Raw genomic sequence first — 23,015 nt, forward strand, 5'->3', positions numbered from 1 at the left:
GAGTCAATAATTTGATTTGTTTTGATTTGTATGCAGTCACTCAACAAAAATTCTAATGTTTACTAATAGTAGCTAAGATCAGATTTCTTCTTTAATCTATAGGTCAAGTAGTGACTTTCTTATCAAATAAAAATTTTTATTTGCCATTCAAGCTTCAAAGTTGCAATACATTTGATCTGAGTACAGAATAATAACTAAGAAAAACTGAAACAAACTCTTTCATATGGTAAACAGCAGAACTTATTATTCTGACTGTATAAAGGGGTATAGTTCCACTTCCTGATGTTTTCATTTTATAATGTTCAGCTTCTATTTTAAAAGAGTGGTAGATATTTTGTAGCAATATTTGCTTACATTTCCACAAACCTATTTAAGATAAACTGCAACAAAATTTGAGCCACAGATATGAGATTCATAAAAAAAATTATATGCTCTAAAATTTCCTCAAACAAAAAACAAATCCTCACAATGTATTTAACATTGTTAATTTTATTATTTGATCTTTGCAATTAACTATTGCAGCATTTGAATGAATCATTGTGTGTCTTAAGAATATATACCTAAAAACTCAATATGTAGTCTATGGTGATTTTTAAAAGAATTTTCCTCCACAAAAATAAAAGAGTACAAAGTGCAGGGGAAAATATTAAAATCTTCTCTTGCTAGGCTGTGACAGCTTGCCTTGAATCATTAATGTAACAAAAAATATTTTTTTTTCCTTCTTTCCAAGTTTCTAAAATGCTTCTCAGCAAAGTCCTGGTGAAAGCAAAAGTTTTCAGATTTGATATTATTTCCTGTTTACTCTTTACAAGTTTGCTCACAACTTCTGTATTGCATGGAAAAATTTAATTGATTCAAATACTGTTTTCTTATTCATGAATATATATGTGTGTATTTTAACTCAGAGGACACGTATATCTTGTTTGTCCAATTCAGTTCCTTACACCTACTGGTGCGGGAGCTGATTTACATCTAAGATTTGTCAGCAGAATCGCATGAAGTGAAGGCACCATTGTCTGAGTCTCTCCTCCAGCCCAGTTTCTAGCTTTGACTTGGTCAGCTACCAGAAATCTCATGTGCTCCTCTCAGGGCACAGGGGAAAATGTTCAGGCACGAATGTTTTGAAAGAGAAAATGTTACAGTCGTGCTTGAGCAACTCTACCTTAAGGGAAAGGTCTCTAAACAAGACCCCCAGGCCTTTCCATTCTCGTCTGGAAGCCACAGCTAGGACAGAAGGTACAAAAAAGCATGCACCTCCCCCCTGGATGCATTTCCCCACCTGCATGGGGAAGAGTCAGTATGTCCCCTGTCCAATAGCTCAGCAAGCTCTTATTCTCGCCTTCTCTATTCCAGAACCAGGGCATAATTCCTCCCAAATATAAGACTGGGGTTGCTCACCTTCTAAGACATCAAGGGGCTAAGGGCCTTTCCATTGTTGCCCTGAGTCCCCGGCTGCCCGGAGGCACCACTGTTTCCTTAACCAGAATGTGGCCTGGCTCACAGCCTGCCCAAGCTGGGAGAGACTGCAGCCTTCACCTCACCAATGCTTCCTTTTTTCAGAGGAAGGGAGAATGATGCCCAGAGAGGGAACGCAACCTGGTCACAGTAATAGTTTCAGAGACCTACAAGAAACATCTCCAAATTGCCTGATGCAACCTTTACAGCTGAGGGAGCCAAAGTCCCATGAATGTAAAGGTCTTGCCCACCCTCCCAGGTCTAGTGTGTGGATGGGTGTTCCTCGTGCTCTGTGAGGAGTGGATCCAGGACCCCTCTGTGGAGCTCCCTGCAAAGGCTGAGGCTGCTGCGCCACAACCAGACTTTGGCTCCACAGTAAACAAGACAAGACGTAAGGAATGAGGAAGCATCCCGGAAATTCTAAGTCCAAGGAACAAGTGAAGGGTAACTGAGCATTATTATTATTATTATTGTTATTATTATTATTATTATTATTATTATTATTTTGCTCTCACACATGGCTGTGCCAGGCCCACGCTCCTTTCATAAGGAGCTCACCTCGCCCCACTCCTACCTGTTTTACCCTTAATGAAGAAAAAAAAGAGGCCTAAGGCTTTTATAATTTAGGGAGCCACAGGGGCCCTGGAGCCTAAGGTTCATTTGCTCTTGGTAAACCCACCTCTGACAATGGCTCCTCCCCTTGAGTGGGTCTGCGGAAGAAGTGGGCTGTTTCTAGATGTGTCCACCACCATTACCTAACACTTAGAAAACACTGATCAAGTCTAAGTGCCAACGCTGGGGGTGGAGCAGGAATCTAAGACCATTCAATTGTCCACAGACACGACAAGCTGTTTCCGAGTCCCACAGGTCACAGGTGGAATAAATCCCAGCTGTCCCACTGGGACCCTCGTGGCTTACGTCCTCCGTGGTAATGTGTTTCTGCAGCTCTCCCGGACCCAGCCCTGAGAGTCCAGGAGTCTGGCTTTCCAGAAGCCCTCCTAATAGATCCACTACAGATGCCAGTTGCCCCTGGTCCTCTTGAGGAGGGCAGCCTGACTTCTTCTGACCTCTGACAACTGTCCAGGAGCCACTAGAGCAGCGGTTCTCAACCTGTGGGTCGCGACCCCTTTGGCGGTCGAACAACCCTTTCACAGGGGTCGCCTAAGACCACCCTGCATATCAGACATTTACATTACGATTCAGTAGCAACATTACGAAGTAGCAATGAAAATAATTTTATGGTTGGGTCACAACATGAGGAACTGTATTTAAAGGGCCAGAAGGTTGAGAACCACTGCACTAGAGGTTGAGAATTCAGATCAGACATCTGCTCCTAAGGGAGGGTTTTGAGCTCTGAGGCAAAATGGGCCCCACAGAGCCCTCCCCGTCTGCTGGTTCTAGGCCACACCAGACCCTTCTTGTCTTTCTTCTGGGCCTGCTCTTTGCCAGGGAGCCCGAAGGACACAAGCCAAGGCCTTTGCCTGGCTCCCAGGAAGTGTGGGAAATCCATCTGTGGTCGAGGATGCCCTAGGTCCCACCTCCTTCCAGGTAGCTCATGGGGTACCATGCCCTAGCAGATCCTGCTCTCCAGCGAGGAACTCCCTCATCACAGAACCAGTCATCCTGTTCACAGTGAAGATAGGATCCTCTGGGGTATCATCGGGGCGGGGGGGGGGGGGGAGGGCAGAAGAAACTATTCATTGCCCCCACCAGAAACCTTTGCTACACAGATACTGGAATTCTGCATTAGGGATTCATTTTTCTTACTAAGCTGTCAGCTCCCAGGGTCCTTTTGGGAGGGTAACTGTTTGAGTCACAATGTGAATGAGATAGAGTTCGATGTTATATCTGTGTGTGGAGTTGGGGTGCGTAAGAGGAAGGTGAGCCAGATGGAAGCTGGACAGCAGGGGGTGGGGGAGACAGGAAAGGATGGGGGGACAACATTCCGGATTGACCTCCCTCTTTTTACCATAGGTCACCTTATAGAGGCCTTTGTGAAAGGAGGGGGGGGGGCATTTTCAAACAGTTTGGGGGAGGAGGACTGGAGGTAGAAAGATTCTCAAACATCTCTATAAAAAGCCCAAACTTGTTCTGGTAACATCATTTCCTATAAACTACAGAGTGAGTGACAATTCTTTCTATTTTTCCTAAAGTTTTGCCAAAAGGATTTTCCAAGAACCATAAATTTGAGTGTAAAAGATAGTCATTGTCTTTCCTAATGAATTTAATTTGGGTTTTGCATTTTAAAAAATAATAACAAAGAGGATTCATTTCAGGGGAAATCATTAGCTTAAGCTAAAAACATTAAATTATAGTAATTCAATAAAGTGATGCAAGTTAGCCAGCAAACAAAGGTTCGGACCAAATTCGGTTCTCCGTCCGTTGCTATTTTGTAATAAGGACGTTGTTCCTCTCCTTATATTCCCAAGGTATATGCTAGGGCCCCGATAGGAACAGAAGCCTCTCCTGTGGCTTAGTTTCAATTTTCCTACAAAGGACAGCATGACACAGGGTGTGGCCAGTAATGAGGACTTTGCTTTGACCTGCAGGAGATCTATATGTCCCCACACTCTACTGACCACTTAGCGAGGCTCTGATGAAAACAAGACGAGGTGGCCTTTCCAGCTACCAAGTGGTTTTATGCTCAGGAATGCCCTGAGAAGACCAGCTGACACTTTCCACAGGCAAGGAGTAGACAGAGAGACGTCAAGCCCCAGAAGGTCACTGAGAAAAGCCCAGAAGGTGAATCCAACATAGGCCAGGCCTTGAGCATCCACCCTGGCCTTCTACCTGGAGCCGATCCCTGTACAATGGGGGCTTTGCACGCCCCCTCTCCACTCCCCACTCCCCCACACACACTCCCCCACCCCCACCCTCGCCTCTGCACTCTTAAGCCTGGCTCTGCAGTTCTAACCTGATGCCAAGTCCCCGGTCCTCCGTTTGCCTTCTTCTTTCAGACAGAAATTCAGCAAGCATTCAGAGCTTGGCAGGGCCAGTGACCGCAAGCAGACATTGGCTTCTGGTAAGAAACTGTAGAAGTCGACTTCCTACTGCCCCCTGATAAATGTGTGTCGTGCCCACACAAGCCCCGGATGTGCCCTGTCTGCACAGAAGACGAGCGAATCTACCACCTGGAAAGTTTCCACCCTGGAGAGCTGCCCGAAGCATGTCCTGCTCTGGCGGATGGCAGGTCCCCGAGGCGCTGTGAGGAGACCCCCATTGATATGCTCAACTTTCTGAAGTGGATGGACCCCCAACCCCCTTTACAAATGGTCTGAAAGGATGTGAGAAGCTCCAAACATTTTCCAAACTATAACCCACAAATCCAGACACTGATCCCGTTTGCTTGGGGATCTTGCAATGGAACGTGAAGCATTTCTGCCTGATGTGTTCATGGGTCCCTTTTTATTTTGAAAAGTTGCAAATCTAGGAGAGAAAGGGCAGCTTTCCCACCGAACTCCCTGCTCTCTGACATAGAGCCCGTCCCCTGAGAAGGCCTCTGCTTGCTGCTTCCCTTTACCTGTGTGGAAGACAGCCACGTGACGACGTGCCACAGAATCTAGTTTGCTTACACCTTCGGGCCTGAAAACCACTTAGTTTCCGTGGACTACATTTCTGTGGAGAACATCACAGGCACCTGACAAACAAATCAACACGTTTTCTCGTTGGGATTGACTCTCCCTGCACCCTCCTTCCTGTGTGGACAGCCGCATACTTCTGCAGGTAGTAATCAGATGGCGCAAATTACGGGCCTGATTCAATCCAAATTATGCACAGAGCTGGGGCAGGGAGGGGGGGCGGGGGCACGGCTTTTAATTCCTCTCAGCTTTTTGCAGCTGGTCTTAATGCCAGGTCTGTTTACATTCCTGAAAGGACTCCTTCAGATTTCCACAAGCAAATGGGGGCGGGGGTGGGGGGGAGAGAACCCAGAGCACCCAGCCCACTGTCTTCCATCTGAGCACAAACCAAAGTTTTAGAGTTAGATCTGCCTCCTGCCTCCCGTCTGCGACCCGCTCTGGGGCCCGCCCGGCAGCCAGAACAGTCCAGAAAAAAAAAGACCTGTTTTCATTTTTCTGTTTGTTCTTAAAACTGAATCAAGATTTTTATTTTCAAAAATAAATCTGCAGCCCGACTCATTCTCCTATTTCTGAAAGGCTCGTTCCTAAGAAGGAATGACTTGAAACATTTTGCTATCAGCGCTCACATCTCTAGCTTTCTCAGGAGGGTTTGGAGTGGGTTGTTTTTCTCTGTGGTTGGAGCACAGTTCTTCCTGGCTTGTTTCACAGACTCAAACTTCCAGCTTAGAAAGCCAGGTACTCGGCAGCATCGACGACCGAATTCCCGGGCATCGGATTTAAGAAAAAATAGGCTGACATGATTTGAGGGAGGCAAGGTATGTGCAAGAACATGAACAGTCTTTTGTGCGCAGAAGGGAATGCCTACATACCCCTTACAAGTTCATAAAGTTCAAAATCAGCCTTCACCAAACTCAAGAAACCTCTAGAGCAGTGATGGCGAACCTATGACATGCGTGTCAGAGGTGACACACGAACTCATGTTTTTTGGTTGATTTTTCTTTGTTAAATAGCATTTAAATATATAAAATAAATATCAAAAATATGTCTTTGTTTTACTCTGGTTGCAAATATCAAAAAATTTCTATATGCGACACGGCACCAGAGTTGTTAGGGTTTTTCAAAATGCTGACATGCCGAGCTCAAAAGGTTCGCCATCACTGGTCTAGAGCATTGGACCAGCACTTTTTAAAGATTAGAAATGCAAGACCACATTTTAATATTCATAACCTGCCCTCTCACTAGATCAAACCTGGTGACCCTGAAAGACAATTTCTCTTTTGTAACTAAACAATCAGAACACGTTGCCTCTACATTGTTATAAAACTATCCATAATTTTCCCAGCACAGAAAGAAAAATAAGTAAGAATGTTTAACATAAATATACAATTTTTGATGGGGGTGAAGTGAACAAGAAAAAAAATAGAAAGAGGAACAAATAAGTAAATAAAAGTTTTTGGATTTAGAGAATGTTGCGTTTGGAGGAACAGGTAGATATTAGAGGATTTTGCAGAAGATAGTCACTGTTGGTAGAACATCTTCCTAAGCAGAAATTTCAAAACCTATGCTTCTATGCACAGCAGTGGTAGAGAAAAGTCTCTTTTTCTCCTGTGCAAGTGGCCACAGGCAAACACTCCTGCTCCAACTCACTAAGCATCCCTCCACCATTTGTTCTCAACACAGAACCTGAATTCCACCGGAGCTATCAAAATTACAAATGTCATCCCCTTTGTCCCTCCCGAGGAGGAATTATTTTACAAATAAACGCACACATGTGCCAAATGGTGCTGTTAGATTGGAAACAACCTGATGTTGTTAAAGGAATCATTGCTTGCCATTACGATGGAATACTATGCAGCTATACAAATAGGCTCAGGAGACCATCCGGCTCCGGTATGGAGTAATTGCTGACATTTATTCTCACGTGGAAGGAAAAAAAAGGTGCAGCACAGTTTCCACGGTAGACTACCATTTGTGCAAAAGGGGAGGAGAGAATATTTTTTAAAGGGAGAGAGAAACAGCCTTAATTATCTATGGCCACTCTAGAAAGAGAGCCGAGACAGGGACTCCGGTGGAAGAAAACTTGTCATTGTACATCATCTTGTAGCTTTTGAATCATGTAAAAAGTGAATGTCTTACACAGTCAAAAATAAATATGGTTTAAAATAAAATCTGACAAAGCATGTATTTCACTTGAACGTTTGGATAGACAAGAGAGCGATAAAGAACGCTTCCCTTTTAAGGCTAAGAGTTGGCCCCCCCAATCCAGGAGTCCCCCTTGTATCTAAAAGCCTTCAGGGGGCCAGCGCAGTCCAGAAGGAAGGCCCCAGGGCTCGCCAGCGAATTTTTATCAGTTCACTGGGGGCCGGCTGGCCAAGGAGCCCCGGCTGCCTGCTGTGACGCCTAAGCCACAACAGCTGCATAAACTGGCTGTGCCCCAGCCTGACCTATTTCGGAGGCAGGTCAGACCAGTGCATGCGGGGATAAGAAAACAACCTTCCTTTTCTCCAGTGGCTGCACAGGCAAACTGCTCCAGCGGGAAAAACCGGGGTGGGCACGGGACAGGGGCTCTCCAGCCCCCCAAAGCCCAGCTACTTTCTTTCACCCTCGCATTGTACCCCAATAACACAGACATCCCATTGAAACTGGACCGAGGGAACCCGAATGGAAAGGTCATTGAAATGTATCCTCCAGCTTAACAAATTGGAAAGTTTCCTTAATATTTCTGAACTCAAATTTAAAGGAGAGGGATTAAGAAGAATCATACACACATAGACACACACACACACACACACACACACACACACACACAACCAGTGTCATGTGTGGAACTATAAGGACATTTAAGAACAACGAAAGAGGCTGAAGAAGGAAAGTAATGAGAAATTATACCAAAAAATTCCACAAAGCCAAGGATTGTGGCAGGATTTCAGGAGTAAGAATGTCCATATGAAACTTTTTTCTCAAAAGGCAACTTGTTTGTCAGTCTCTGATTGCAGGGGGGTTGGAGGGAACTTGTACAAAAAAAGAGTTTGATTTGGGGGAGTTTTTAAAAGCCAGGTTACTCTAAGGGAGAAAAGTACTCTTCATAGAACTAGGATAAAAAGTACTTTAAAAATATCTTTTGTCATCTCAGTGAGTGGTTTTAGAATTGTATTATTTTTCATATCTATTAAATCAATAAGATCTATTACACTAAATAGTTGTTTATAAACTCATTTTTTTGACTCAGTGAAAGTGGATTTTGTGGGAGGCGTGTGTGTTGGTCTTCATTGTTGCTCCTAAGCCCTGAATTCGGCTTGTATCTGCCCTTGGGCAGAGCCCATCTGCCAGTAATCAGGTCACTTTCTGCATGTTCAGAGGTTATTTTTCCCCAAGATTTTGAGTTTTCCCGTGACAGGTGTAATTTGCACATCACTTGCACCTTCTCATTTTATCCTCATACCACCCTGGGAAGTTGTTATGATATGCCCACCTTACAGATGTCCAAACTGAAGTTCAAGGGGTCACATCTGAAGTGTGCTTGGTACCAATTTTAAAGCAAAATTGTTGGTGCAAGGACATAGCACTATTACTTGGATTACTGTGCTCTCATAGGGAAGCAAAGTCATATTTAAGTCCGAGCACACAAGAAACACTCACTTGCTTTAGTGAACTATCAGAAAATTGGTCGGGTAGGGATTGAGAAAGAAGAAGCCTGTTGCTTTTCTTATAATAAAATGAATTGAACCAATTAATTTTCTTTAGTTCAGGTTAATCTCAGTCATGGTAATTGAGAGCTACACACATGCACACACGCCCTTTGGGCAAGATTTTCTTAACCATAATAATATATTTAGATATTAGGAGAAATTCTGGCCGGGTAGCTCAGTTAGTTAGAGCATTGTTCTGATACACCAAGGTTTCGGTTTTGATCCCTAGTCAGGGCACATACAAAAAATCAACCAATGAATATATAAGTAAGTGGAACAACAAATCCATAGTTCGTTCTCTCTCTACCTCTCTCTCCCTCTCTCTTTCCCATCCTTTCTCTCTCTAAAATTAATAAATAAAATTTTTAAATAAAATAAATATTGAAAATAAGAATTATAAAATACATGTTTGGAGATAGACTCTATGAGTCTTTAATTATTTAAAAATAAAGTGGTTTTTTTTTTTAAGAATATTAATACACTCATACAATGCCCAAGTGCCTGTTTACTGGGTAAATTACGCCTTATACTAGGGTTTGAAAATAATAATAATAGGGCTAGGTGGTTATATTTTTAACATATTTGAGTGCCTATAAAAGTCACAAGCCTACAAATATAGGCTTTCTGTTAAAAATGCAAATTTGTATGTGACCATGTAAGCATTTACTATGAAAGTCTACAAAAACTAACCCAATTCCATGTTGTAATATAAAATGCACAGCAATTAACTGTCCTTTCATACAAGTCTACCCTAACTTACTTACTGTTCCCATCTAATGACATAAGGCCAAGTACATTAAATTCAGCAGTTGTTTCCAGAAACATGACTACCATCCGCTTATAAAATTTTTGAAAATTTACATTTAAGCCTCCATAAAACTAAACTATTTGAAGTTTCAATGTGATCCTGGAAATTTTTAAATGCTGAAAATCAGTGCTATTTCCTCTCCCTTAATCCTATATTGGTCAGCCAACAAGAGCCTGTCATTCTCGTCACAAAACATTCTGGTCAGCTATTTTTAAATGGAGCCCACTGGAATGATATCCAGGATGAGTGAGAAATTGGCCGCTCAAATTGAGAGTTCACAATAATAAACTATTGTAGATGCACTAAATATGGCCAAAGAAAAGTACGTAAGAATCAGTAAATCACTGAATGGGTTTAGGGAGACAAATATACAGCTAGTCTGTCCTTGCCTTTCATGAGTTCTGATTTGTTATACAGGGGAAAATTCATTTCCCAATCACTGCACTAACAAGAGCATGAAAACTCAAACTACTTTGATCAAGTTGCTTCGGCTCAAAAAGAAGGGGTTCTTTGTAGTTGATGTCATTTGCTTAAAATCCTGCAGCAAAAAGTTAAATGCTACAAAGTTTGCTATAGGTAATGTATAAGGTAAGACTCTTTCTTAAAACTTTCCTTTCTAGAAGAAATGTGCCTCCAATCAATTCTTTATTAAGATACAATTTTGTTTTAAAAGAGAAGTGGCCACTTCGGTATCAGACATGATCTGTTATTCTTAGTTTCTATCAGGAAGGAAGGAAAATAGACTTGAAGGTAAGAATTCATAAAACTTAGTATTCCACAAGTGTCTTCAACAAATACTTTCCATGGTTTTCATATCTCCAATTGGCAATGGTGAAGTTTCTAACTCATCTCTCTTAAACAGATGTTTTATAATGTTAATTGACACTTTGATAACTGAGCACATTCCAATTACAAGCTAGAAATGAAATAATTTCTGTTCATTTGGGAGCATAATCCCAACTCAAATAATTTGTGGGGAGAGGTATCCAGACTCCAGCAAAAGTGCAATGCTGTTGGAGCTCAGTACTTGGCCCAACACTGCAATAAAGAACGGGAACCTGAACTGAGCCACACTCTACCAGAGACTGGCATGAACAGGACGATAAAATCTTTGGTGTGCATCTTCCAAGAGATTGGCAGCTTCTGAAATTCCCTTTCACTTTCCCTGATCACAGTTCCCCCAGCTAAAGGCAGCCAATTCTTTTATATTTTTTTGAGCCATGATATCAAAGTTTTATTTTTTTCCCCATCTTTATTGAGATATAATTGACATAAGTCGGTTCTTAAGTCAGTAATTCTGTCTTGGTACTGAGATCAGGCCAAACTTGGAGCTCAGTTCTGCTGTCCCCTGGCAGTACAGGAACACACAGCCTGACATCCAAGGGTGTCAAGGGAGAAGTCACTTTAACTGTGTATGTATATGAAATATACATGTACATGTGGAATATGCAACAAAGAACTTCCTAATGCTGCATCTGGACCCAGGAAAAGGTAATCATAACAGATTACTTGCACTTCCAGCTTAACCTATTTCAGGCAGTTGCTCTTTGCTCTACATTGCAATGCTGGGGACTGTATCAAAGAACATCTGAGCTTTGGTAGATGATCCATTAATTGGAAGATAATAATAGAAAATATTTTAAAATATCCACTAATGATTCTGACTCTGTATGTCAAGATACAACTTATTCAAGAGTGAACAGAAAGAGTAGAAAATAAAATGAAACACAAATAAAACCTTATGCACAACTACTTAGTACTGAAATGAGCATAATCAGAGAAGAGGATCCTGGAACTCCCACACGCAGGCAGATCCATGATGCACAGCTGAATACCCAAAGCCTGAATCTGGCATAAATTTAATAAACTCACTTAGAGAGATTCATTGGAATTTGCAAATAAGTAAGCACAGAGATGGTGTTTCCAAAAAAGCCCTTGCAGGAATTTTAGCTCCCATAATAATAGAAAAACCTTTTCAAGTATATTGAATTTCTTAATCCAAAAAATACTTAATTGTTCATCTAATAATCAACAAAAAAAATCGTAAAATCATTCAGGGAAATATTTTTCCTAGCATTCAACAGCAGTGCTGAGCGCCGATGTGCTGTTACCTCAGATCCTGATGACTCTAGAAAGTATGATCCATAGGAAAATAAACCTATGGATTTGTGCAACTGGATATAGTTTACTGCCAGCATAATTCCTAGTGACCAACTTATAAATAAACTCCAACGATGCACAAACTATACACACAAACACATCTACTTCATTATAGAGTTTAAAAATATGCATGAGACACATCTAACCATCTATAAACACAGAAACTATGGCAACACAAGTAGAGAAATGTAGTCAATGTAACTCTCAGCGTCCTGTGTATTTAATTATTCCCTACCTAGATTTATGCAAAACTCGGACATCTTTCCTTTACATCAACTCAGCGGGGAAGGCAGCTTCAGTGAAACGCCCATGTATAGAAATTTATGCGCAGGCAGACAGTAGCTTCCATGTCTCCCACCACTTCCCCAAAATAAAAATTTATTTGAGATACATCCCCCATCTTAACCAAAGTTCTAAACAAGAAATCACCATAGGATCATTAGAAACACCCCATGAATTCCTTCTCCATAAACCCACGACATGTACTGGTTTCGGTTCCTATTTCTTAAAGAGAATTTGGTCAATCCTCCTTAGAGGTTTCAGAGGGAAAAGAGGATTTTCCAAGACAGATAAGTTGAAATGATCCCGCTTTGATCTCAGTGGTTACGAATCCCTCACAATAGAAGATGGCCAGTGAGGGGCCGCAATCCGGGCCTTTTAATGCGCAACAATGGCATCAACAAACAGCTACTTAATCAATATTTGGCCAGAGCTGCTGAAAACTTCCTTTTCAGATTTTAATTCCTAGTTGTAAAACAACCCCAGAGCAGCCAGTGAGATAAGGCATTAAACTGACTGCTTAATTGCCTTTTAGTGTCTTGTTAGTTCTCGATCTACATTCTTAATGGTTCTTTAATCTTTATTTACCCGCATAAAGAAGTTACCTGCGCCGAACCCCACCGAACAGAACCTTCTCAGCCCAGCCCTGGCCAATCTCTCGCTCTCACACCCTTTGTGTGTTTGTTGGTGTTGCGAAGCTTTTTCTTTTCACTGGTTATTTACCTATGTACAACCGAAACATTTAACCTCCTCGCTAAGGAGGATTTTTAATTTTTTCATTTTTTTTTTTTGTCCTCAAAGTATGTGTATTCATGGATGTTGGGACTGGGCTCAGCGGCAACACTCCCATCCACCTGACGGATTCTGCACATCGCACTCTCCTCAACCAGCGCACTTGCTGGTTCCGCCTCGCCGCCCCGGCGGTTTTATGGCGCAGCCCTGGGGACTCTTAAATAACCCTCCAGTGATGATTACGCACTTGCAGGCCCAACGTCCCCGCTCGGGTGCTATCAACAATCCAACCAAGCCGCCAAATAAACATACGATTTCCAAGCATTAATGAGAAAATCTGCATGTTTTCAATAAGGCTAGAAAGTAAACATACAGCAGTCAACCCGACAAAACAAACGAGCGAATAAGAAAAACCGACATCGGAGCGAGGCTGCTTCCTTTGCAGTCTTTCCAACGGGAAAACCGGGAAAACCGCTACCGCTATAGGTTCTTGGGGGGATGGGGGGGACGAGGAGGAACCAGTGTGGTGTTCTAATTTAATTTGAGTTCTGACATTTTTAACGCATTTTTTAACATGCAGTGTTGAGTGTTGCAAGGACTTCAGAAAATAGGACATTTTCTCTAAAGATTTCGACGGCGCTGGGGTCAAATTCGTGATTCTGACAAATGGACTTGGAGAGGGGGCTGTCCACTTTAAGAACGGCTCCGATGCCACAAACCTAAGATCTTACACCTAATGATTTTAATCTGTGGGAAAGTTCGTCCACCATCCCCTAGCCTCGCTCCAAATTGCCCTTCCCTGCTTACTGGGGGAGGGGGTTGGGGGAGGTTAGCTCGGAGAAGAACCGCTTTCCCTTGATTTTAGTGGTGCTGCCGTCAAACATAAAGTGGTCTTTTCATGATTCCGCTGGAAACGAACCGCTTCGAGGACCTTTAAAACTTTGCATGTCTAACTGCTTTAGCTTATGCCTCACTGGAAGGCTGACGTCGATCTCGTTAATTTTAGATGCGCTCAAGTGCGCAAACTGGACCGGCGAGGACTCGAGCAAAACTTTTGTCACTTTGACTTTCTCAAATAAAAAAAAAAAAGCAGCACCGTTTTTTCAAAAATGTCAAAAAGGAAGGGAGAGATGCGAAAGGAGTATAAGCCCCAACCGACCTATGCTTGGGGTCTCTTAGCTCAGCCTTTGAAATTGTTGCAAACCTCCCACGCGATTTTAAAGGGGGAGAGTCCCGTGCAGTGTATCTGCAGCCCCAATCAAAACATCAATTCGGCGATCTGGCCTCTCCCCCCCTGAACACCCAAGCGCCACTTCAAAGCCGCTGCAACAAGTCGGTAATTGTAACGTTGCATCTAAATATTTAAGCGACAATCTTGCAGTCGCGTGTCCATTTACAGTCCTCATCTGTCCTCTAATTCCATTACGGCACAGAGCAAAAATGTTTCCCAAAACTCCCAAACAGGAAAAGCGTCACCCTCCTGGAGGAGGAGTAAGTGGAGGAGGAGGGGGGAGGAAGGGGGAGGAGGAGGAGGAGGAGGAGGAGGAGGAGGAGGAGGAGGAGGAGGAGGAGATGATGATGAAGGAGCAGTTTCTATTGATTAGTCACTGCTTTTGTGTTAAGAGCTTTCTTTAAAATAAGAAAAAAATGGGGGGAGGTTGCAGAAATTTCACTAATGTGAGCCTCAGGCAAGGGAGAGAAAAAAGAGAAGGGCGGGGGGCGGGCTGCGTCTAGATGAAAGTGAGAAGAACATAAAGGAGGCAATTGAGTCGGCTGCAGCCCGGAGAGCTAAGCTGCTAGCCGGCCGGAGCGCAGGGGAGGGGGCGGCGCGGAGCCTTGGCGCAGGGCGCAGGAGTGGGGGCCGGCCCATTGTGGCAGCGCCCGCGGGCCCGCTCGGCCGCGCCGGGGGAGGAACAGAGGCGCCCATTGAGTGGCCGCAGCGCGGGCCGTACCCACAGCCCCTGATGCTGCGACCAGGGCTTGGCTCCTCAGGCTGCACCAGCTCGGATCTCTGTGCCAGCCAGGGGCTGAGCCGTGGGGTTGGGTGTGCCCTGATCGCCCAATCCTCCGCAAAGATGTTGGAAGGATGGACCCAGCAAGGGCACCAGGGCCGGAGCGCACCGGGTGGGCACGCTGCGCTGTCCCTGGGTTAGGCGGGGGGCAAGGGAAAGCTGGGGAGCTGAAAGGAGCAGGAGAAAGAGCAAGACCCTGGAAAGAGGAACGAGGGTGGTTCTGACCTCTTCCGGGTGCCTCTCCCCTGTGTCCTAGTGTCGGACAAGCGGAAAGATGTCCCCTGGAAAGCCAGTCGCCGCAGCACCCTCCAGGCCCACAAGGAAGCTGGAACCTCCAGCGAGCACAGCGCCCTGGTCAGGACACCCAAAGGCCCCTTGTTGGCCAGCCCCCCCCCCCTCCCCCGCCGGGGCGCTTAGAGCTCTTCAGCAACATGCCTTCTACTTCACAAGCGGGGCAACCTGTGATGTTTGGTACCCAAACAACAGAGAATTTTTTGAGGTTTCTAAACTTTCCTTCAAACTACACTTCACGCTCCTTCCTCTGGGCCCCTCTTGCCCTCCGGGGTTCATCTGGAAAAGGACCTAGAGGCGCTGGGGAGACTGACGCAGCTTCATCCCTGACAACCCCAAATTAAATTAGGCTCAGCCTCCGAGGTGTGTGTGTGTGTGTGTGTGTGTGTGTGTGTGTGTGTGTGTGTTTTCAACGGTGCGACCCCCGCTGGGGAGAATTCTCTGATTTTTAAAATGGTAGCAATTGCCCTTGAATGGCAGCCCAATCCAGCTAGACGGCCCAAAAGACTGGAAACATTTTGTAGGTGAAATGGCCACTTTTTCCACGCTGGAGAGTCCATAAAACTTCCTGGCGCAGCAGCTATTGGGGCTCATTGAATAATTCATCCCTCATTGCCAGCCCATAATGTCTATTCGCCGCCCTTTGTGGGGCTGTTTTCTCTTCTTTTCTCCTTGAATTATAAAAAGGTTGCCTTCCTTTGTTCACATCAAGCTGCTGCGAGCCGGAGCTTTGTCTGGGCTGAGCTAAAGTGTGAGTTTCAATGGACTCTCCAGGCTTTGTCTCCCAAGTTCATCTCCAAGTGTAGCTTGTGTAGAGAAGGCCTTCTTTGTAAAAGCTGGAAAAGTTGTACAAATGTTTGACCAGCTCATTTGGGGCGTTTTGTCTCCTGGGCCTCGGTTGCCTGTGCTGTAAGGGAGCCTTGGCGCCTCTGGCAACAAGTAGCAAAGCTGTGCCTCCCCCCAGTCCTTCTGGAGCCTCTGGGATGCTCTGGGCTCCTGGCCCCACTGCCCTGCCCGAAGGGGCCCGTTGGGTTTGGGGGTGTCTGGTTTCTCACTGTCTTCCCTCCCCAGCACCTCTGCGCTGTATCTGGGCTGGAATAAAAGCTGAGATGTCTTCTCAGAGACTGAAAAGGAAGCACCCCTCTCAAAAGAGAAGCTCAGACCGAGTCCGAGCCTGGGTGAGAGCCCTGCTTCAAAAGGAGGGAAGCAACCTGCCACGGCTTCCGGTGGTTTTTATCGATCGCCTGTTTGTGCCAGAGCATCTGAAAGCAGCCTTTTGGACTTGGAGCATCTAAATCTAAGTGTCCTTTTGAGGTTGAGTACAAATTTTGCATTGATTTATAAAGCCCACCGGTCTGCCCAGGGGGTGAGCCAGAAAGGTCAAAGAAAGGACCATCCACACTCCTACCGGGCTGAGGGCCATGGACCCAGCCAGTCCTGTGTATGGCTCCAAGCCCACCTGAAGAGTTGCCTGACCTCTAGGGCAACTCAAAATTCGGCCTTACAAAATCCAGGCCCCAGATAACAGAATGCCAGGGGAGGGGGCGGGGAATCAGATCCTTTTCGAATTTGAAGAGGTACAACCATCCCCAAGGCCAAAACTACTGAGGGGCAAATCTGCTGAGACCTCTCTGTGCAGTCACCCCTTCCTGGATCGGCTCCAAGGGGTAGACTTGCCTTTGGGAGCGGGCAGGTGGGTATCTTTCAAGTCTGAAGAGGACCCACAGCATGTGAAAGGGAGCAGGCTGCACTCATGCTTCTGAGGGAGAGATTTTCTCTAGATGCTGCCAGTTTGCAGCCAACGAGGAACAGGTGGCGCCAGCACTAGGGTCCAAAGCCCAGATCCCCTCGGTTTTACTTCCCAAACACACACACACAAATCAAACCCCATCGCATTTGAAAACCAATGTAAAACCAAGAAAAAGCAGACAGCTTACACATATACATTTATAGGGTAACCGTCGAGGGGCAACTTTCAGGGCTCACTGCTTATCAAAGTATTGAGTCTCTTTCTCTCTCTCTCTCTCTCTCTCTCTCTCTCTCTCTCTCTCTCTCTCTCTCTCTCTCTCTCCCTCCCTCCCTCCCTCTCCCTCTCCCTCCCTCCTCTGATGTTACAAACTCTGGACAGCAGGGCCTTTCCTGAGGGCGCACAAGTTCCTTCCACCTCGGAGGATCACAGACTGTCTCCCCCTCCCCACCACTCCCAGGCGCCCAGTCCCACGCCCAAAGGCAAGAGGGTGGCCCCGCACCTAAAACGCAGTTCATAGTCATAGACTACCGGGGGCTGGAGGGGAGGCGGAAGAAAGATTTGTAAAATAGAGAAAGCAAAAGAGAAAATGTTCATTTTGATTGCAAGTACGTCCCTCACTCAAAGGCTCTTACCCGGGTGGCGTGGGCAGGAGCCAGGAGACCTGGACACCCACGGGAGCTGGGCCGCCCTCTGGCCCCCGGCTCCAGAGCGCGACTGTCCGCCCGGCGCAGGCCCTCGGCGCGCCGCTTACCTCGCTCGCTCAGGATGCCGTCGATGCTGTGTTTCGCCTTCTTCTCGCTCTCCTCTGCCTCTTTCCGCTCCAGGTCGACCTCCTCCTCCTCCCCTTTTCCGAATTTACTCCTCAAGATGCGGCTGATGGAACTCACTGGGGGCGGGAGGACGGGGGAGCGCAGACCACTGAGTTGGTGCTGGGCTGGGCGGCACGGAGCCCCCACCCCCAGTCCGCGCCCTGGATCCGCTGCCCCGCACAGCCAACTTCTGTCTCCTCCTGGTTCCTGGGGCCTCCACCTTCTTCTACCACCTCTCAGCCTCCCATTCGACACCCCCTCCCCCCGTGCCACCCCCCCATCTAGGGAAAGGGAGATTGGAGCCTGGGAAGCTTGCACCTCCGAGCCAGGGCCGCGAACCGCCGTTTTCTGCCCCTCGCTCCCAGCAGGAAACGTCTCCCTTCTGGACTCCATGGACGGGTCCAGGCCTCCAATCTGAGAGAAGTCTCCCGCAGCCCACCCTGCACCCCACCACCACCTGCAGGCACTGGGCGGGCCCGCGGTTCCCGGTCAGGGAGGCAGAACAGCAGCGGACCCTTCCCCTGCAATTCAACTTTTTTTAGACTATAAAGGGTTTCAATTTCAACTGCAGAACCGTTTCCTATTGTAAAAATCAAAAGAAAATGCGCTCTCCCCGCATTTATTTTTTCCAGATTCCAGTGTGGTAAACAAATCCGTGCTCTGAAACATCTCGTTCTCGCCGGGGGAGGGGGGAGGGAGGGAGTTTCCTTTTAATTAAAAACAAACTTTCCCGCGCGCCCTGGCGCTCGGGCTGCGCTGGCCTCCCTGCGCCCTCCGCCACCCGGGGCTACAGGGGGCCCTGGGGGCCGCCGCAGGCCCGATGCGGAGGCTCCCCGCCTCCCCGCACACCGCGAAGCCTCCGCGGCCCGGCCCCATCTCCCTTCCACGGGGGTTACCAAAACATTTGTTTCTCTTTAAAAGAGAACATCAATATTAATAAATGCTTGGCCTCCGCCTCGCGTTTCCTGCCCTGTTTTCCCAACAAAAATCCTCTTTGGGGAGCCCCCTGGGTTGGTCTCAACCTCAGGACCAGCGGCTCAGCGCTCCCTCCATAAAACGGTGGTTCCTAAATATTTCAGGGCCCAGGGAGGAGCCGCCTCCCGATGGCCCAGGAAGACCATGGAGGTGATTATAGCTTAAATGACTCGCCCGGGGAAAGAGCGACTGGCGACGGCGCCGCAGGGGGACGCGAACGGGCCTGGTACCTGAGGGCACGGTGTTCCGGTCACAGACCGCGTCCTTGAGTAATTTGTCTCGGATTTCCCAGCTGAACATGCCCGGGTTCTCTCGCTTGTATTCCTCAATTTTCTTCTCCACGTCAGGCGTCGTCACCTGCTTTAAGAGAACAGGCAGGCAGGTGTTGCGGCCCAGTCCTCTGGGCCCCCTGGGCAGGGCCCCCTTGTTAGCAGAGGGGTCCCAGCTCTCTAAGGCAGTGGACCCCTAGGGAGGGTCTGCCAGAAAGTCATCCCACCCCAAAGCACCCTGGGTACCCTCCTCCTCCCCAGCTAAGCTCGGACCATCAGGATAAATGAAAAAGAGGTGTGCCGTTTCTGAGCCCTGGGAATACAGAAAGGCAATTCCTTGTACAACACCAACACGAAAATGAAACTAAACAAAAAGAAATGCTTGAAAGAGGAGCAGAGAAACCAAATCAGACCCGCAACTTTCCCTTCTCCAAAGGAGCGCCAGATTTTAGCTAACGTGAAGAGCAGAGTGAAATGCAGAAGGTGAGGATCTAGGCTTTCAAGAATTAGAGCAGATAACCAATAGGCATAATTGGAGAAACTGGCTCTTCTTTTTTTTTCCGGTTAAAAGCATTTCCAGAGATTCTTAGAAAGGTTGTAAGGGTCCCTGAGGAGGCAGGAGAAGAGGAGGGCATTCAGAAGTCTTACGTTTACCAGAACTCTCCTTTTGATGTTGCCCTGTGGCAACTAGAAAACTATTGCATTTTCCTCACATCCAAAAGGCAGCCCTGTTGCAACCCCCTCCCACTCAGCCCTCGCCAGTAAGACTCTCCCTCTTTTCTTTTTTTAAAGGGAACCGGCCTCATTTGAGGATAGCACCAAACTGCTTTTTAAAAGCCAAATCATGGGCTCACTACAATGAAAACACATCACTCAGCTTTTGACTCCTTGAAGACAATTTGGGCTGGAAGAGACTGGGGACGGGAGCTGGGAAAGCAACCGTGAAAAAGGCAGAGGCTCCTAAGGTTACTTTTGGGAAGGGCAGTGCAGTGGGTGGGAGCTGGGGAGATGCTTGAGGAAGAAACCAGCAACAAGTGGACACGGACAGTTTGGCGGTTGCCTGTCAAAATAATGTGTTGAGGAATTATGAGATTCAGGGAGTTTAAAAATGCTATATTTTCTTTACACAAGGGCTGGCGTTTTCCCTTGCAGTGGTTCTCAACCTTCTGGCCCTTTAAATACAGTTCGTCATGTTGTGACCCAACCATAAAATTATTTTCGTTGCTACTTCATCACTGTAATGTTGCTACTGTTATGAATCGTAATGTAAATATCTGATGTGCAGGATGGTCTTAGGCGACCCCTGTGAAAGGGTCGTTGGACCGCCAAAGGGGTCGCGACCCACAAGTTGAGAACCGCTGCTAGTGTTTATCAAGGAATCTCGGCTTAGGCAGCAACTAAATCCCCCCACACCTGACACCACACACACACACACACACACACACACACACACACACACACACACAAACACTCCTCCCCAGACTTGAAAAATAACTTCTTGGAAAGTCCCCTTGCCCCCAGCCTGCTCTTCCCTAACCGGGAGACCGCAGGCCCAGAGGCCTCCGGAGCCGGCGCCTGCTCACCTTGGGCTTGCTGCCGCCAATGGCACCTGGCCGGATGGAGCCGGTCTCCTGGTACCTGCACAGGATCTTAGAGACGCAGCCGTGGGACACGCGCAACTGGCGGGAGATGACGCAGGGCCGAATCCCGTGGTGGGCCATCTCCACGATCTTGTGGCGGATATGGTTGGGCAGCGGCCTGCCGTTGATAAACACTCCGCCCAGCTGGTTGACTCGGCCCTGGCCGAGGGGGGTGGACACTGGGGGCAGAAGGTGAAAAGAGGCAAAGGGAAAGTCATTTCAGGGGAATTGGGAGCGGCCACCGGGAGGATGAGCCTCTAACTTCGCGCTCTTTGGGCCAATCTGAATGTTACAGTCTCAGCAATGAAACGGCTCCCATCCAGTTTCCAGCCCCAGGTCCCTTTTCAATCAGGTTTGTTCAAACTATTAAGCAATTCAGGGCCACATAATCTTGTGTGGAAGGAACAACCAGGGCAAATAACTTGTCCCAGAGAAACCATCTTCCCTTTCCGCCCAGGTGAAGTGGCAGCTCTGGGGAACCGGGTGACCCTGTGGCTGGCACAAAGTGTATCTTGTTCAAGAAACAGCCTCCTGGCAGACAGTTCATCCGGCTTCAGCCTCTGGAACTCTGCTCACACCAAACCCTGTCCAAGTAGACCTGCTCCCTTCCCAAGGGACTTAAAGGCGCTCAGAGCCTTTGGGATTTCCAGCTAAGAATGCAGTAGCCAAGGATCAAAGAGGGTCCCAAAAGGAGGCTGCAGGTGGCAGGCGTGTCACCTGTTACATCTGGGGACAGGGACAAACCGGATCTGCTCGCAGGCCCCCCTTGCCTCCAGCCATGCCCTGGGTGTTACTTTCTACTCTGGACCGAGGTCGGAAGGTAGGAGCCACCTGACCGCATCCCCGCTGGGGTGCCCCAGCCTCTCAAACTGTCAGAAGGACTAGGGCTTGCAAAACTTCCTGTGTCCCCGGAATTCCCAGAACCTTCAAGCTAACTTTGTCAGTTTCCCAAACGGCTTATGGAAACTTCAAGATGCCGCTGAAGGAGAGTGAAACTCAATAAATAATTAATACTAAACATCGCAAGCGCAAGGGAGGTCGCAGGGCCTCGCCGCCACAACTGTGCATAGGCAAGGCAATTTTCCCGGAACTTGACAAGAGCTTAGCAAATATGGGCAACGCCAGGACAATTCTGAGGCGCCTTTGAGTGAACAAGATACGGAGAAGTTGCTTTCTGGTGCTCGGAAGCCCGTTCATCCCCTCGGCACCAAGGCTTTTCCAAAACAGCCGAGCAAAGTGGACGCGCCTGGCGCAGGCCTGGCCGCCAAGCTCGGAAAGGGCTTTCGGACAGAGCCGCGCTCCGTTTACAGAGAGAAAATCGGGTGCGGATGTCGCCCCCAACGGTTCCGTCCCGGGGTGGGGTGCCCAGGGAAGGGGGTCCCTGGATCGCTCAAGGAGCCTGCAGAGACCCCGGTAGAGGGAGCAGCCCGGGCCCAGCCCCGGACCCGCGCGCTACGGAGGCCCTCGCTTACCTTCCAGCGGGAACCCGCTGCGCGGATAGTTCTGCCCCGGCCCCGGCCGCATCATCCTGGGCACAGCTCCGGCCAGCGTGGTCATCCTGCGGGCAGCTTCGTTTGGAAATGATATCCAGGCACAGGCGAGATAGGAAGGCGAGCGAGGCGCTGGTCACCCTCGGGCACTCCCCCGGCGCGCGGAGAGCCCCCTCCCCAAAGAGGCTGGAGACGGAGGGAGGGCCGTGGGGAGGGGGGCTGCTCGCTTCTAGTCCAGGGAGAGGCTCGAGGAGGAACCAGGCCGGGAAGCCCCGGAGTCCAGGATCTCGAGCCCAGGGTGGGAAAGTTTACTGGGAATCTGGGCGAGGGGCCCCGCGCCTGGGACGCTGGGGAGGGGTCTCGGGCGCAGCGACGAGCCAGGGAAGGGGGTGGGGCCCGGAGCACGGCCGGCCGGAGTCTCTTCCTGTCGTGACAGCGAGTGCGGGGATCCAGGCTCTTGAGCCTTTATTAGTTCTTTCACCCAAAGCTTGGTCAAGAGCCCTGAGCTGCGATTGGCCGACGGGGAGACCGTCCCGGGTGGCGGAGACACGCGCTGATTGGGCGACAGCGGCCACTTTCTCTTCCCATCCCCGGCGGTGCCGAGACCTCGGCCGGCCCCAAAGGGACCCGCGCTGCGCGCCTTCCCCAGGAGAGAAGGATGGACTCGTAGAAACTGGGAGAGAGCGCCTGAGGGAGGTGACAGCTGCTGAGAGTAGGGAGGGGTCCCTCTCTTTCCGTCTCTGTCACTCTATGTGTTTCTCTCCTTGGCTAGTTCTCTGTCTCTTTGTCTCTCTCAGTATCTCTGTGTATCTGTCTCTGACTCTATTTCTCTCTGGGTGAGTATGTCTGTGTTTTCTGCCTGTGGGGCGCTCTCTCTCTCTCTCTCTCTCTCTCTCTCTCTCTCTCTCTCACACACACACACACACACACACACACACTTTACTTGGCTTGCTGCCGCTGGAGGGGGCTCAGTTCCATAAGAGGCACTGGGAACCCCCAGACATGTGTGGCCTTCCTTCCTCTGGTCAATGCCCCTTGGCCTAGGCTTGTTCAGGGGTTCTCCAAGGAGGAGTCCAGG

The 23,015-nt window shown here is 48.0% G+C and overlaps 1 protein-coding gene across 3 annotated transcripts in view; it reads right to left on the reverse strand.

Annotated features, from left to right (window-relative positions):
* PAX3 (paired box 3) overlaps positions 1–22,401 on the reverse strand; it is a 95,140-nt gene extending 72,739 nt beyond the window's left edge. For 2 of the 3 annotated variants that reach the window (XM_036320719.1, XM_036320717.1), the window contains exons 1-4: positions 21,920–22,401; positions 20,391–20,626; positions 18,769–18,898; positions 17,506–17,640 (exon numbers count right to left, since the gene is read on the reverse strand). In XM_036320719.1, the coding sequence (XP_036176612.1) occupies positions 17,506–17,640; positions 18,769–18,898; positions 20,391–20,626; positions 21,920–22,004 (586 nt within the window). In that variant the 5' untranslated portion in view covers positions 22,005–22,401. The remainder of the gene's footprint in view (positions 1–17,505; positions 17,641–18,768; positions 18,899–20,390; positions 20,627–21,919) is intronic. The other variant, XM_036320718.1, reaches the window with a different exon arrangement.
* Positions 22,402–23,015: the final 614 nt, after the last annotated feature.

This window comes from Myotis myotis, unplaced genomic scaffold (genome assembly GCF_014108235.1).
Source record: "Myotis myotis isolate mMyoMyo1 unplaced genomic scaffold, mMyoMyo1.p scaffold_m19_p_8, whole genome shotgun sequence".
Lineage (NCBI taxonomy): Eukaryota > Metazoa > Chordata > Mammalia > Chiroptera > Vespertilionidae > Myotis > Myotis myotis.